General features: G+C 49.5%; 1 protein-coding gene across 1 annotated transcript in view; it reads right to left on the minus strand.

The window, feature by feature from the left end:
* Positions 1 to 4789: 4789 nt before the first annotated feature.
* LOC144119384 (putative chitinase 10) overlaps positions 4790 to 16086 on the minus strand; it is a 106070-nt gene continuing 94773 nt past the window's right edge. Inside the window, exon 7 of the mRNA XM_077652014.1 lies at positions 4790 to 5135. Coding sequence (XP_077508140.1) covers positions 4926 to 5135 — 210 coding nt within the window. The 3' untranslated portion in view covers positions 4790 to 4925. The remainder of the gene's footprint in view (positions 5136 to 16086) is intronic.

Here is a 16086-nt window from a genome sequence, read left to right on the forward strand (position 1 = left end):
GCAAAACGCAAGTTCCGCGAGTTTTCAATGGCAGTGGAAGGGAGACCAGTCGTCCTGCCGGAAATCGGGCGGAAAATTGGTTCTCATGGGAGGGGCGCGCAAGGAGTGAGGAGGCGGCGAGGAGGTCGCGTCGGCGGCGGCGAAGTTCCAAGAATGGCGGTACTTTCAAATTATCAAGGGACTTAAGTTTTTCCCCTAGAGTCACTGACTCGCTTTTCCTGTGCAGCGAGCTCCCTATATTTTTCTCCTCACTTTACAGGGCACTACATCCATTAAGTGGGCAACTTCGGACAGTTGGCTTTAAGCATGTGAGCCTGTGATATTTGCAACTTGTAGATGTGTAACAATGCAGCTGCTGTGTCGTGAACCGTTCTCGTGTAATGAACCTCAAGATTGAAGCAGGCGGAATAAAAAAAAGATTTTAGATATATTTAAATAAGCCGTCTGGCCCGGTGCCGTGAACCGGATTGCTGATTTTAAGGCCGTCGCTCTTTTCCAGCTGCGTCCCTTTGCAGGACGCCGGCACTCGGGAAAGTGGCTTCCCATTACAAGCGATATACCCCGAAAGCAAAGTGCATACGGGAAATGAATAGGGTCGTTTGACGCATCGCCGCCGTCTTGACGAGACCCCCTTACGCCGCAGGCTATCGTCGGAGAGGCACCCGGTGTCCAACAGCGGCCCGCAGTGCCAAGACCTAGTTCAAGGACGGCAGTGACGAACACCTGTTAAAGCAATTATGCTGTACTCACTCAAGGCGTGAGAAAACAGGACCGTTCCTTATCTGGTTTGCCGAGGCGGGAAAGAGCACTCAAAAGGGCAATTGCGGCGCTTTTCTGGCAACGAGCGGCAAATAAGCCCATTCATTCTTATTAGCCGTGTCCCGCCGAAGGTAGTGTGGCGGCTTCGAGGCCCTTTCGCTCCCTCTTCTGTTGCTGACGCACGACACGCACTGATGATGGGTGGCGGTGTGCCTGAGGAAAGGGGGGATAGCTCCGAAGGGAGAGCGTTTGGATACTCTTACTTGAGAGAGAGAGTGGTGGAGTATTTGTTTTTTATTTGGTTTGTGTTATTAACGAGATCTTGGGTTCGAGGCTAATGCCAACCCAAGGGGTAGTCCCCATCTCGCATGTTATTTTTGATTGGTGAATTGATGCTTAGGGCGGGCCACTGAAAATGACCGCCCTTAGTCCTTTGTTAATTAAGAGTTTAAAAGCGCAAGTGAACGGATGGAGTCCAGTCCAGTCTGAGCTGGGGCTCCATGCTTAGCATGTAGCGCGGTTCTACTATGGCTCTAACCCGTAAGGTCGATGAGTGAAGTAAAGCAAAGTTGGTTCATTTGTAAATTCATTTCTGCTTCTTCCAGTTTTACTCCCTGTATATGTATGCTGTAAATATGTGCTCTGCTGTCATCACCTACCAGCAGGCCTCCTGTCCATCTTCCACGCCGAACGAGGAAGGATTCGAAAACCTTCCTCGCAGAAACGAATGACATGATATTCTACTCTGATGGTGGGCTCGTCGTCGCTGCGGCTGCGTCAGCGTGGTGTGGCACGGGCTCGATGACGAGCTGGTTGTCTACCGCGATTGCCCTGGGGGTTTCTTGCGGCTGCGCTGTCCTCGTGTTTGGCTGGTGGTTTTGGCGGAGCTGCCAGGTGTGGCGAAGAGTTGGCGGAGGATGATGTTAAGGGATGGTTAGACCCCGGGCTTTCAGGTCGAGGCGCAGCCCCTGGTATCTTGGCTTCTCTCTCCGAATGTCTCATCCAGTGGTTGCGACCACACTGCCCGCTCCTCCCATCGGGTCCCTTTTTAAAATATTGGTTGTTTTGTGTACTGTCTGCCCATCGCCTCTTCGGTCCCGCAGCCTCTGGCCGCTGCCTTCGTCGCCGCATGTTCCTTTTTGGGACGCTCGAGCAGCCGATTCATTGCTACGGCTGTCGACTGCTACCTTTGTCACCTCTTCCGCGTTCGCGATGGGGTGCCACTATGAAACGTTCCTCTCTTTAACACGAAAATGAGCCCACTGAAGCCCCACACGAAAAAAGTTGTCGGAGGGTTCGTCTGGAAAGCCTTTCCGTGTGCACGATGCCAGGAAGGCGCGGTCACTGGTCGCCCTGTAATGTCAATGACCGGTGACATGCCCTGGTGCACGCGCACTAACCGTCACAGGTGTTCCCATTTGACACCGTCACACGGGCACTTCCGAATTCAATCGAGCCCGATCCCGACTGAAGTGCTGAGCGTGCTACAACTGTAACGCTGCTATACATTCGCGTGCGATCCCGATCGGAAGTTTGACCGATAAAGGTCAGGCGGCACTGCATACCCACATCGTTGTACAATTGGTGGCGAACAAATGGGTTTGTAATAAAAAACTAAATGAGAAATCCCTAATAACAATCCCATGGCTTTGACGAGGCTACAGGAGGCTCCATCAGAGACGCGCGCTGAACAGCGTACCACTGGCGCGTGAATGTTTTTTAACGCCCAGTCGGGCGGGCGGCGTTGAAAGTATGAACGCAGTTTTGGAAGGCAATTGGCACTGAACAGAACAATAGAGCTATTTTAAATCTTGGTAGCCTTTATAGAATACCTTTCTGCATGTGTCATATTTATATTGAATTTCACAACTTTCTTAGCACGAAGGTAGAAACCTTCAATCGCGCTTCAGGAACCGGCTTGGGTACCCGCCGTGGAGTCTCAGTGGTTAAGGAGCTCGTCTACTGAGTACCGGGTTCGAACCCGACCGCGGCGGCCGGTTTCGATGGAGGCGAAATGCAAAAGGCACACGTGCGCTGTGTGATGCCAGCGCACGTGTGTGCCAGCGATCTCCAGATGGTCGAAATTATTCTGGAGCCCTCCAGTATCGCACCACTTTCTTTCTTTCTTTCTTTCTTTCTTTCTTTCTTTCTTTCTTTCTTTCTTTCTTTCTTTCTTTCTTTCTTTCTTTCTTTCTTTCTTTCTTTCTTTCTTTCTTTCTTTCTTTCTTTCGCTTTCTTTCTTTCTTTCTTTCTTTCTTTCTTTCTTTCTTTCTTTCTTTCTTTCTTTCTTTCTTTCTTTCTTTCTTTCTTTCTTTCTTTCTTTCTTTCTTTCTTTCTTTCTTCCTTCCTTTCTTCCTTTCTTCCTTCCTTCCTTCCTTCCTTCCTTCCTTCCTTCCTTCCTTCCTTCCTTCCTTCCTTCCTTCCTTTGCGGCGCGGTTCAGGTCTCCCCCGAGATATGTGAGACAGTTACTGCGTCATTTCATTTCCTGAAAACCCATTTTCAATTTTGAACGGTCTTGGGGTCGATCAGGATCGAGGTCGATCGCGGTTTGAATGGGAGCGTAGCAACGCCCGACCTGCAATGAGTCCGATCCTGACTGCCTCGATCACGATCCAGAGTGCCCGCATGAAAGCGCTATTAAAGAGAGAGTTTTGCCACGTTGAAGCTGAGGACAGCGGGCAGCAGCTGTATTCCGGGAAAAGTGTGAGCCAGTTTGCGGCTAGTAGCTTTCGCTGTGTTCCAAGCGACGCTTCCGAATGTGCCAGTATAGAGAAATAAGAAAGACGAAACGTGTCACCCGAATTGGAAAATTCAGGGCGGGATTTGCTTTGGGTTCAATGTTTTCCGAACTCCCTGCTACGTCACCTTGGTGAAAGCTGACAGTGAGCAGAGTACGCTCTCGCGGCCTCATCAAGCCAGCGTCTGTCAACTGATGCGCGCGAAACAAGTGCCGCGGCTGCGTTCCAGAGGGCCACCGATTCTCTGGGTGTGCGATCGCGCAGTGACAAACTAATAATGCAGGCCTCGCTTACGTTCTTCTAGGCTGTCTGGGTGATTGAACCAGCGGACTGACGGCCAATGACACCATTTGCATGAAACTGAAACTGTATAAAACTAAACTGCTGCCACGACAGTGCAGCACGACGTTAGTCTTTTAAAGCGTTTTCAGCACAATTGTGCACAACATGAACTTACAGCTTTCTCTCTCTGTGTGGTGTTTCTTTGTTTCAGGCGAATTCAGCGCCTTCCATTTCGCGAACAATATATTTTTTTTAGGCCAACATAGTAACATTTTCTCAAAACAGCTGGTCCTGGCAGCACGACCTCCGCCATTTTAATAAAGACATTTTTTGTCACCAGTGTAATTGTCAAAATTTTTCTCCAAATTTCCTGTGCCGTGTGTGTTTTCAAAGAGGAAAATGACTCCACGATTCTTGGCGTGTCGGAGATAAATACTTTTCAGTGCTGCATTTTTCGATAGTTTTGATTGTTTTCATGAACGTGCCAGGAGCTCTCAAAGGCACACACTGCACAGGTACGCGATTGCCGTGACCCACACAGCGACGCCCTCTTCCACTCTAATGGCCAGACGGCGGTGCTGTTTTGCAACTGCTACTGCGTAACGCGCAGTCCACAACTACAGCTGAGAACACTCCTCCTTGCGCAGTGCGTGGCAGCGGCTATGGATTGAATGGACGGCTCAGCTCACTTGGCTCAATGGCGCAAAAGTAGCGCAAAAGAATGGCGAATTTAGTCTTGACTTAACCTCCATCCACGTGTGTAAGTATTAGCTTCCTGGCATCTATATAAATCAGGCTCTCCGATGGTTAGGAGCCATTAGGAAGGCCTAATGTAAACAATAAAGGGTGCTGAACACAGAACTCAACGCACAAAACATAAAATTAAAACCTCAACATAAGCACTCCTTATAAGTACACCTTATTTCCACGGAGCGGAAATAGTGCTTTGAAGTTTCCTACTCCATGCGACGAAATTGTTAAATATAATATGCAATATAAAAAATATACGTACATAGCATAAAATATAATATTCAACATAGGCAATGTAATAGGGCGCAACAGAAAGAGAAATACAATGGCTCAGCAGAGTGTGCAAATCAATGGACAGTCGGCGAAAGCGCAAGCAAGCAGCCGGCCGTGGCGCGTCACAGGGCGCCGAAGTCCCGTCTCCGGAGGGGCCGCTGCAGCGCCCCCGGGTGCAGGCGCGCTCCGGCCACAGAGGCCGCGCTGCCCTCGTCCAGCTGCCGCCGGATGCGCAACAGCAAGGGATGGGCGCCGCCCCCGCAGGTGTTGAGGTAGTCGTCCGCCTCTATGTTGAACACGGCCACGCTGCGCACCTGCAGGCTGGCGTTTCCCTGCGCAGGACAGTCAGTAGTGTGGCTCGCGAGATTCCCCAAGGACCGCCTCTGCGACTGCGGCTGCAGGAGAGGCCGTCAACGTCCTCGGGGTGCGTTTAAACCACGAGCTACCGCAATCTCTTGTTCGTCGAGCAATGTTCACGCACTGGTTTGACTGGTATGAAAGCCAATTATCGGTGCAGAGTATGTTACTGAGAGGAAACAACGCAGGACCATACGCATTCTTCACATATGCGCATGATGTATTGCAAAGGTCACAGTTACGCTGGCCCGAGACATCGCTCCGTAGGAGGCCGAGTGTCCAGTGGCTCACGCTGCTTGCGCGTAGCAGAGCGCGACATCTTTTAAACCCGCCGCGGTGGCTCAGTGGTTATGGTGCTCGGCCGCTGACCCAGAAAACGCTGGTTCAATCTCGGCCGCGGATGTCCGCTGCGGCCGGGATCGATGGATCCCGGGCTTTGGTAGATTAGGTTTCGATGGAGGCGAAATGCTAGAGGCTCATGTAGTGTGCGATGTCAGTGCAGGTTGAAGAACCACAGGTGGACAAAATTATCCGTAGCCCTCCCTAACTGCGTTCCTTATAGCCTGAGTCGCTTTCGGAAGTAAAAGCTCGAAAAGACGAAACCAAACCAAACAAAACATCCTTTAAAGCTGAACTGCATTCTTGGGCTGCCCGCTGAAATTTTCGCGCATGCGAAAATGTGCGACAATTTCAGCCATATAGCCATCGGTCTGTGTGATAGTGCTGGCTCTATAGATAGTTGGTTACCGAGTGAGTCAGCAAAAGAGTGAGAAGCGCCCATTGAGTTTTAAAGGCATTTTATTTCTCTCGAGGAAGGTTAAGACTGCGCGAATAGTGCAACGCGTAACCATATGGGAAGAAGTTAAAGGGGCCACGGCAGCCAGTTTTGGCGCATATCCTGCTTATTGCGTTTAATTCCTAACACGTTAACTTACAATTCACCAAATTTTGAGTTGATTCTGTGCTCTAGATATTTATAAAACGAATTTTCTTCTTTTCTGTTGCGAACAGCTTGCTGGCTGGCTACCTCTGATCGCTGAGGTCACAAGGGCACATGCGCCCCGCGTCCGACTGCTCCGCGCTGTTAGCTGCGTTGAGGTGCTTCCATGCATGCCGTAAATGGCGATCACTCGAAAAGTTTTTTTTTTTAGCTTCGCGAAATAGTCATTTTCTGTGTTTTCTTCTCGGAAGCCTTTATCTTAGTACGCGAGCTTAGTTATCTTTGGGATAGCGGACTTGCTCGTGGCAGACGTGTTCTGGTTGGTGAGCAAAGAATTGATGCACCCCTGCTTTATTATTTACACTTAGAAGAATGTTATTCGTACGTTATGAGGGTGGTCTCTTCTGAGCAGTAAAATGCTTCTGTGTGTGAAAAACGGCATGTGCCGTGCATGCCTGCGCCGATGTGTGTCGTGAAGGGCGTGGCGTTCTGTCACTGGAAGTTCTTGCCCGCTATTCGCCGACTCGATAAATAAACTCATATTGTCACAAGGTGGCGCTAGAGTAAGCTTGCAGCACGAAAGGAGCAGAGAAAAGTGCCGATTGCGACAGCCTCGCCGCTGCATGTGTGCGTGTGTAAGTCGAACGTACATTCCTTTCGGCTCGTACAATCCCTTTGGAGAACCAAGCCGCTGGCCAAACCCTACGTGACACGAATGTTTCACTGCCCGCACCGACGAATAGTCGCCGGTGTCTAAATGAGTGCTTGAAGATAATAATACAACATTTAGCATTTATTGTACGCGCACAAAGTCTCCCAGAAATGCGACGATTACGACAACTGTTTCCCCGCACTGAGGTTGTTTACAGGGCTGTGCACTTACAGTATTGCTCGTTCGCTTGGCATAAAACGCAAGATGAGCTCTCCTTATCTTAAATATTGCCTGCTCTGGTTCAGAAGTTGTAGATTTAAGTACTGCTTTACACAATACGATGACACTGCAATAAGCGCCCATGATGGATAGTACGCGGATGTTTACGTATGGCCTGATCGCTGATAGAGTGAGGGCAACCTTAGGCCTCAATTAACTGTATGATAGGCAGGCTTTCGTAAACGATATCCCACAAAACTTCATATTCACACTATCAATCAGGTGATAGCGAAATGCGTAGATTATAACCAACCACTATTATATAGCTTTTATTGATTACGAGAAAGCATTTGACCCAGTGGAAACCTCGACAGTCACGCAGGCATTGCGGAATCAGGGTGTAGAAGAGCCTTATGTCAAAATACTGGAAGATATCTATACCGACTGTACAGCTATCATAGTCCTCAATAAATTCAGCAATAAAATTTCATTAAGGGAAGGTGTCAGGCAGGGAGACGCGATCTAGCCAATGCTATTCACCGCCTGTTTACAGGAGGTATTCCGAGGCCTGGATTGGGAACAGGTGGGGAGTTCGGGGTTGGGGGTAATAGAGAACGCCTAAGTAATCTGAGGTTCGCTGATGACATTGCCTTGATAAGTTGCTCAGGTGATTGACTGCAAAACGTGATCACTGAGTTAGACAGAAAGAGCAGAACGATGAGTCTAAAAATTAACACGCAGAAAACGAAAGTAACGCTGAACAGTGTCGTAAGAAAACAGCAGTGCACAATTGGTAGCGAGGTGCTGGAGGTGGTAAAAGAATACGTCTACCTAGGGCAGGTAGTGGCTGCTGATACGGATCATGGGAGGGAAATAACTAGAACAATAAGAATGTGGTGGAGCGCATATGGCAGGTTCTCTCAGATTCTGAATGGCAGTTTCCATCTTACGTGTACTCATCTGTGAAGCAGAAACCTAGAGGCTAAACACAAGGGTTAAGCTTGGGTTAAGGACAACGCAGTGGGCTATGGAAAGAAAAATTATAGGTGAAACGTTAAGAGACCGGAAGCGGGAACAGTAGGTGAGGGAACAAACACGCGTTAATGACATCCTAGTAGAAATCAAAAGGGAAAAAAACAGGCTTGGGCCGGGCATGTAATGCGAAGGAAACATACCCGATGTTCCTTAAGGGTAACGTGTATTCCAAGAGAAGGCAAGCGTAGCAGGGGGCAGCAGAAAGTTAGGTCGGCGGATGAGATTAAGAAGTTTGCGGGCATACAGTGGACGCTACTGGCATATGAAAGGGTTAATTGGAGAGACATGGGAGAGGCCTTTGCCTTGCAGTGGGCGTAGTCAGGCTAATGGTGGTGATGATGAAATTTTTACGCGATAGTCACTGATGCCATTCATATGACCTGTCATACAATCTGTGGCATGACATTCACTTGGCTCATGGAAAGCAGTTAGCATCTAAACCTGCGCAATTATCAAGCGATGGTCCAAATCACTGTGAAGCTGTAGCATGAATTGACAACGTCTCAGCCGCGGCCAAAGCGCTTCTCAAGGTTATGTTTGAACATTTCTTTTTCAGCTACAATAGATTCCTGTTATGCTGGTCGGAATTTGAGGTTAAGGGAGAAGAAGGGGAAGAGGGGGATTACGACGGTCAGGCACTGGCAGTATCTAAGGCATATGTATCTTCGACACCACTTTTCGATGCATTTTGTGTATCTGTATCAGGTACCGCTTCGCAGAACGAAGCTATCGGAGTATCGGTATCGAACACACGTTTATTGAGTAGAGTGTATTTTAATGATACTCGATACTAAAGAATACCGAGAACCGAAAGAGAACATCTCTACTGCAGGAAACTAGACAACTTCTATTCACAAGTTAAAAAAAAAGAACAGGTGGCTGAAAACGCGGGTTTCTTCGTTCTTCGTGGAAACCCTATGGACCCAGGGAGGTTTTTTTTTTCTTTTTTACCGAGCAGCACGAAACAACGCCGACGCCTTCTTTCGTGGCTCCCGTGTGGAGGGGTGTCTTCTGGCCCCTTCCGGGGCGCACGGGAGGCAGTGCACGTTTTTTTTTTTGCTGCTTGTTTGTCCGCTAGACCAGAAGGCATATTCGCTTGGAAGGCAGGCGCTCCAGAAAGTGTCTTTGCGCAGTACGAAAGCTCGTGTTTACAAATCATGGCCTCCCACCATAACTAGAAGACACCAATAAGCCATGCAACACTGCATGATTGCATGCATGGTTGTGCATGGTTGTCGAAACAGATGCAGGAGTGCCTCCGGAAAGCGGTCAAATATCATGTTTTAGCGCTGTGAGGACAGGTAAGAGCCGACTAGGAGAAAACATCGCAGGAACATTATTTTAACAGCGCTATTTCGCTATTTTGTCAAACCAAATCTTGGTCTCCACTGCACTTAATTTAATACAGTGCTTTCCTAGTCTTTTTATTGGTCAGCGTTAAAAGTAATGACGGCCTCCGCCATACACAAGGCCGATCCCGGCACGATCCGTTCATGTGGTGGTTCACAAATATTGCTTGTGCAGCCGCGGGCTTACACCAACCACGGCATGCGGCGTTGTAGTTTGGCGTTGCGCGCACGTAATAGAAGCTTAAAAGGGCGCCACACATGTGACCGAGCCGTAGAAATGCTTTAAGACAGCAGAAACACCGTCGTGTATGGCAAATACAAGGCAGACCACGATGCCAAGCTTGCAGCAGTGCTCCAACACCTTAAGAAGGCTGATATGACGTAGAATACGGACACGTGTGAATTCCGGAAAACAATAGTAAGATTTATTGCGCACATTCTTGATCGCGTTGGCATCATTGCCGACCTACAGAAGACGGAAGCCATCAGAGAGATGCCACCACTATAGAACACACCAGAACTCAGGCCGTTTCTGGACATGAACAATCAACTATCGAAGTTTCTCCAAAAATTGGCTGCGAAGACCCAGCCACTGCGAGAAGTGCTAAACAATGAAGCGAGTTGCTGTTGGAGCCAGGTTCAACGCAGTGCAGTAGGAGCCATCTATGATGACGATGTCCACTACAGAACTGTCTAACTTGGATCCATAGAAACCTTTGACAAAAAAGTTGGCAGGGGCTTAGCTCGGCTATGCCAGGATATACGTAGCGAAAGCACGTAGCATTCGCATATACGTAGCATATACGTGCCGGCACGTAGCATGTATGTAGCACAGCTTGGTTAACCTTGGTTCATCTTGATTACAAGTCCAGGTTAGTCTGGCTGTCTGGCTAGTTGTCACGTGGTTCGTCGCGCGATTGGTCACGTGAACAGTCACATGGTTGGTCACGCGGAGCGGTGCGACCACGGTGGGAATGCGAGCACGGCGAAAGTGCGAGTTCGTGGCCAATAGTGCTTTCGAACTAATATCAGCGTATGGATCATCTTATGGTATATCAGCGGTATTCCTCGAAAGAGACGGTGAAGGCAGGCGGCAGCGTGTAGCCTATGCTTCATGAGCAGTGACATCAACAGAGCACAGGTACGCACAAGTGGAAAAAGAAGCGCTAGCAACAAATTGGGCGTGTGAACTCTTCAGATTGCACGTTTTAGAACCGCTTCCACAGTGAGACTGTCCACAAGACTTTAGTGTATGTGTTCACAACAAAGCGGAGTGCTCGAGTACGATTTCACCATCTCACACATACCAGGCAAAGACATGCACCCAGCACATGTGCTTTCTCGTAAGCTGCTGCAATGTCCAAGTAGAGGCCTTGCTTCAGCTATCCAAGTCTATGGGCTTCTGACAGTGGAACAACTGCCTGTTTCATCTGATAGGCTGCAGAGAGTCAGAGCCGAGCTCATAAAGGAAGCTACGACCTCAATGGTTATGCAGTACCGTGAGACGAAATGACCCAAAACTGAATTTCAGAGCAAGTGGGTTGTTAAACACATCACTTCCAGTCCTCAGTACGCCCAGGGCAACGGGGAAGTCGAAAGAGCTGTACGGAAATGTGCATGTGTTGCCGAAGATCTCTATGTTGCGCATGGACTGCTACTCAGGACAACGACTGTCGCCATTCCACTTAGTCAACGCCACGAAGTTTTGGAGCGACTGTACACTTGCCATCGGGGCATGGTGATCCATAATGTTAAAGCAGCGCTAAGCAACAAGGACGAAGAACGAAGGGAACACACACACAGGCGCTGATATTACAACTAAATTTTATTTGAAGTAAGCAGGTCAATTTATACGTACACAAGAACTACGCACATGCGCATGGTCAAACACAGATGTACTCATTTAAAAATGCAAATAAAAACACACCGCATCGAAGGCTCATGCAGCTATCGCCGATATGCTATCCCCTGTACAACAGGGTCATTTCCTTAGAGGTTAGCGTTTCCTTCGTCCTTGTTGCTTAGCGGTGTTTTAACATTATGGAGCATTTCCAACTCGCCCAATCTGCCGTTCTTCTACAGGGCATAGTGAGGTGCCGATCCAGAGCACGAGAGTTAGCATGATGGTCAGGGATCAGTCATGACGTGGACGTATTCGTGAGCTGATGCCCACCATGCAAGAAGCGCCGCCGAGTACCAACCGAACATTTGCTCCAGACTGGACCTCCCAGATCGCCTATGGAAAGCAGTTTTATTCCATTTCAATGGTAGCAGCTACATTATCGCTGTCGACTACTACTCAAAGTTCTTCGATGTGGAAGAGCTGCACGGAACTCAAGGCAGAGAAGTTGCTGACTGCTATATCCAATTATTCGTTCGCTATGGTATTCCAAACGTGCTGCGTTCAGATAATCGTCCATACTTTGGCTTGCTCGAGTTTGGCCAATTTCAGAGCAAGTGGGTTGTTAAACACATCACTTCCAGTCCTCACTACGCCCAGAGCAACGGGGAAGTCGAAAGAGCTGTACAGACAGCTAAGGACATCCTTCGCAAGTCAGCATGCATCACTGAAGGCTTCGTTTTCTCTCAGAGCAACGCCACGACCAGAGGAATACTCGCCAGTCGAACTACTTATGGGTCGTAAACTAAAGACGACTGTCCCCACGCTGCCCTAAGCACTTGTACCAGAGGGGCAGTACAAGTCGGGGTATCGTCAGCGGGACAAAACCCTCAAGGAGAAAGAGGCAGCCAGCTAAACACACGGCACAGAACAAGAGAGAAAACACCTTTGAGGCAAGGAACAGCGGTTCTCATCTGGCACGGAGCACAGCATCAAGAAACCGTTGTCGGACCAGCAGACGCACCCAGATCTTTTATTGTGCAGACGGTTACAGGAAACGTTCATCGAACACAGGCTCACCTGCAGACCAGGCAGACAACTCGCTGCGGACGAACACTGAGGCGAACATGGCGCCTCCGCCCGTGAGTTTTTTTTCAACAAGGGGAGGTGTCGTGTACCGCGTGGCGTTGTTAGTGCTGTGCACAGCGCTTCGCAGCTCTGTGCTGGCGCAAGAGATGGTGCCACCAACTTGCGCCGAGTGGCGCCGAAGACTCGGGACAGGCTGAGGGACCGCGGTAAAAGGGGGGCAAGCGAGACATGGAGTGGCCACGACGCCGGGCAGGCGTGAGTGATGTCGTGAATAAACGTGTGCGTTTTTAAAGCAGTATAGACGCCTAAGTTTTGGGTGCGTGTTTTCTTGTTTGTAATGATGCGTAAGAAATTGTTGTACATAGATTACCACCTGGTATTCTCCTATGAGCGCTAAATAATTTATAATCGAATTTCCTTCACGTGTTGTTTCGGATTCGGTTTCAACCGTCGAATGAGGACTGTGGAGTCAAGGAGTGGTTTTAAGTCACGTGAGGCATGAGACAACTGCAATATAATCGCTGCTTCCGCATTCGTTGTCATTCCGGCTCTTGAGGAAGGCTGCCTTCAGCACTGTACTGAATTAAGACGATGAAGCGATGATAAAATCCACGTTTTTCTGTGCCTAACGTGACACAAAAGCACTCTTTGGCGTGATAGCCACCGTTCGGATGTTGAAACTGAATCCCGAAACAGTATTACAAGAAAAATATGGTTATAGATTATTTTGCGGTCGCAGCTAAATACCACATGGTGATTCATGCGTAATAATGTCTTTCGCATCATTGTAGAGGAGACATGCCAAATAAATTAAGTGTCTATACTCTTTTAAAGCAAGTCTCGATTCCGTCGGCAACGCGACATTCAACACGGCTTTTACTGCGGCACACCTCAAAGAAATGCTGTGAGTGTTTCCATACCATCATAACACTTGTGCAAAATTTATTGAAGTGACAAGTACCTTACTGAAATAACTTCGTTTGCGCACGGAGGAGAGCACCGAGGCGTAGCTACCGACTCCGAGGAATAATAATAATAATAATTGGTTTTGGGGGAAAGGAAATGGCGCAGTATCTGTCTCATATATCGTTGGACACCTGAACCGCGCCGTAAGGGGGAGTTCACGTTTTCGGCCTAACACACACGTCGCTGAATCGTGGGTTACACAGTGGCAACCGTCCTGTAACTGTTTTTTCAGAAGACTTGTGCAGGGGGCTGAAAATCGCGAAAGTCAAATTGAACGCAGCAGATGTACCACCAGTTGCGTACGTTCGGTTTCAATATGAAAGGTTATTCGAGGGAAATAAGGAAGAGAAGACGTGGAGAAACGCCGATGGTGCGATTTAATCGCAGAACACAGGCGTCACCGTCAATGGGCGGAGCTTCCGATGAGCCTCCTGTGTGGCGAAAGAAGAGAATCGCCAAATTCTCCCGTCCTATGACTGAGGGTCCAACCATTGCCTCCGCTAGAAAGATGCCTGCGGCGTCGCTCGTTCACCCATTGTAGTCGCCGTGCCTTGAGTTGCAGGCAGTTGTTAAGAGATGGCGCTAGCTGCTTCCGTATCGCCGCCGGTCAAGGTTGTGTGGTGTTGCGGCGGCAGCAGCCGGTGACGGCATCGGCGGCGCTGGTCGACAAGCGCGGCGGCCCGTCTGTACCGTCTGTTCAATCTGCCTTTTTCTCGACGCGACTGCGCATGCGCCCATCCCCTGGCGGCGGTGTCGCGAAACGTATTGGAAGGGTCGCGCGCTCCACTCGAGACCGGCCGTGGAAGTATAAAAAAACCCGGCTTCTTACGCGGGGTGCAGCGTCGGGCGTTTAGCGCGACGCATTTGGCGATGCATACATGTGTTACATACGGCTGCAATGCCCAATATGTAAAGGGAAGCAAACTCAGATTTTTCGCTTTCCGATCGCTTCCCGGGACCGCCTTCGACGCGAAGCGGGGATAAAACCAGTTCGCCGGCTCGACGATCGTGGCCGCCCTTGGGCGCCGACAAGCACGTCAAGACTGTGCGAGAATCACTTTGTGACAGGTACGGACGAGGTACTGCGTTTAAATGCATGTGCAGTCTATCACGAAAGGTTTTATTCATGGCCAGGAAGGCCTCGAATGTCACCGCGGCATTTAGACTTCGTTCCGACGCTTTTTGCTTTCTCAAGCAAGAAGGCCGAATGGGCAAGTGCTGTGAGCCGCTTTCAACGCGCGATGGAGCTGACAACGAAAAAGAAGCTACGAGAGCATTCACGCATGGTGCTAGAATTTTGTCATAATCTCCTATTGAAATTTCCTTGTTTATGCCACTACACCCTGGCCAATCCCCCGGTGTGGGAATGTGCCATGTATTAAGAGGCAGAAGAAGAAGGTGCGTCATGCGTGTGTTCGCATCATATCCATGATGAAGAGCGCTGCGTGGTATCGCCGGAATGACTCAATGTGCACCCCTCGCGCTCGTCTTTATGGACGCGCATGCTTGTTTAACCTATGCAGCGGTGTGCCGTGGGAAAATAAAGTGAAATTCTAGCAGAGCTTCCATGTTGCGAGTACGCTTGTGCTTTTGTAGTTCATGTAGCTATTCGGCAGTGCTTGAGCACAACGATTGCTTGCGAAAACTGTTGTCCCCAGTCATTTTCTGTGCTACGGCGTGCACGATGTAGTATCCACCTTCTAATGGATGGCAGGCATACACAGCGGAAAACGCCAATCTCACTGATCGGGGATATTTCATTGAACATTATGTTCCGAATGTAGCCTTCATCTCTGAAGCGGCGGCCCTTGCTCAGCTGGCGTTCGCATCGCATTGCGGTTGATCGGAGATACTGAAGAATTTGCTCTTCGGTGGGCACAGCAGCCTGCTTCGGACTTCGCACCCAGCCATCAGTCAATCCTAGAAATTCTCCAGGTACCAGGTGCTGATCAGGATACGCCATCAATGAAAGATTCCAACAAAACGTGCTCCGCAGCAGCACTCAGTCTGGCCGGGTTGGGCGCACAGTACCCTTCCAGTGAGCTTCCAGCTTTGTACGCGAGGTGGCAGCACAGGAAAATGAAAAAGGCGGATTGTATTTGGGCTGAGTCGGTGTGTTCTGGCCACTTGCATATATTTGCGACTTTTTACTTTCATTTCTGCGCGTTTACGTTTCCGTTTGCGTATTAAGCAGTCGAAAACGCGCGGAAGGCGTCGTCTGCCGCAGGACGTCAGCTACGGCTACTGCGCGCCACGACTGCGCGGTAATGTGCGCATGCGCGCATGTGTTGCAAGCGGCTGCCACAAGGATCGCTAGGGACCCCCTCAAGTGAAAAGGAGGAAAAAGGGAAAGGTAAGGGCAGCAGGTTTTTGGCGCACACGGCGGGCATCTTTCTAAAGGAGGCGATGGTCCAACCCACCGCTCGACGCTGGCGCTATGCATGATGGGCATGAGATAAACTCGTGGTTTGACGAAGACTCGGTCGGCACGGCTTAATAATGCACTACCACTTCCTGAACCGTGAAGAGCCTCCAAAAGTACTCAGTTCAGTGCTGTTCTTGCAGCGGTTGTTTGATAAGGGACAGCTCGCGTGCATGGGGTTCGATTTGGGCTTATTTAATCGCAGGTGAGAATTCTTGCACTGTTGAATCTGCCAAAATGAATGCTTTTGAGGCAAGCTAGGCGGGGTGGAGATTGCACGTTGTACATTATCGGTGACGTGTGGTCTGCTGATCAAAGGGGTCTCGGAACGTGCACCCTCGAGCGGGTGTTCGCACACCGACACGATTCACGACTAATAGTGCCAGAGTGACATTAGTACATCTCAGCTTCCCG

Source organism: Amblyomma americanum, chromosome 2 (genome assembly GCF_052857255.1).
Source record: "Amblyomma americanum isolate KBUSLIRL-KWMA chromosome 2, ASM5285725v1, whole genome shotgun sequence".
Lineage (NCBI taxonomy): Eukaryota > Metazoa > Arthropoda > Arachnida > Ixodida > Ixodidae > Amblyomma > Amblyomma americanum.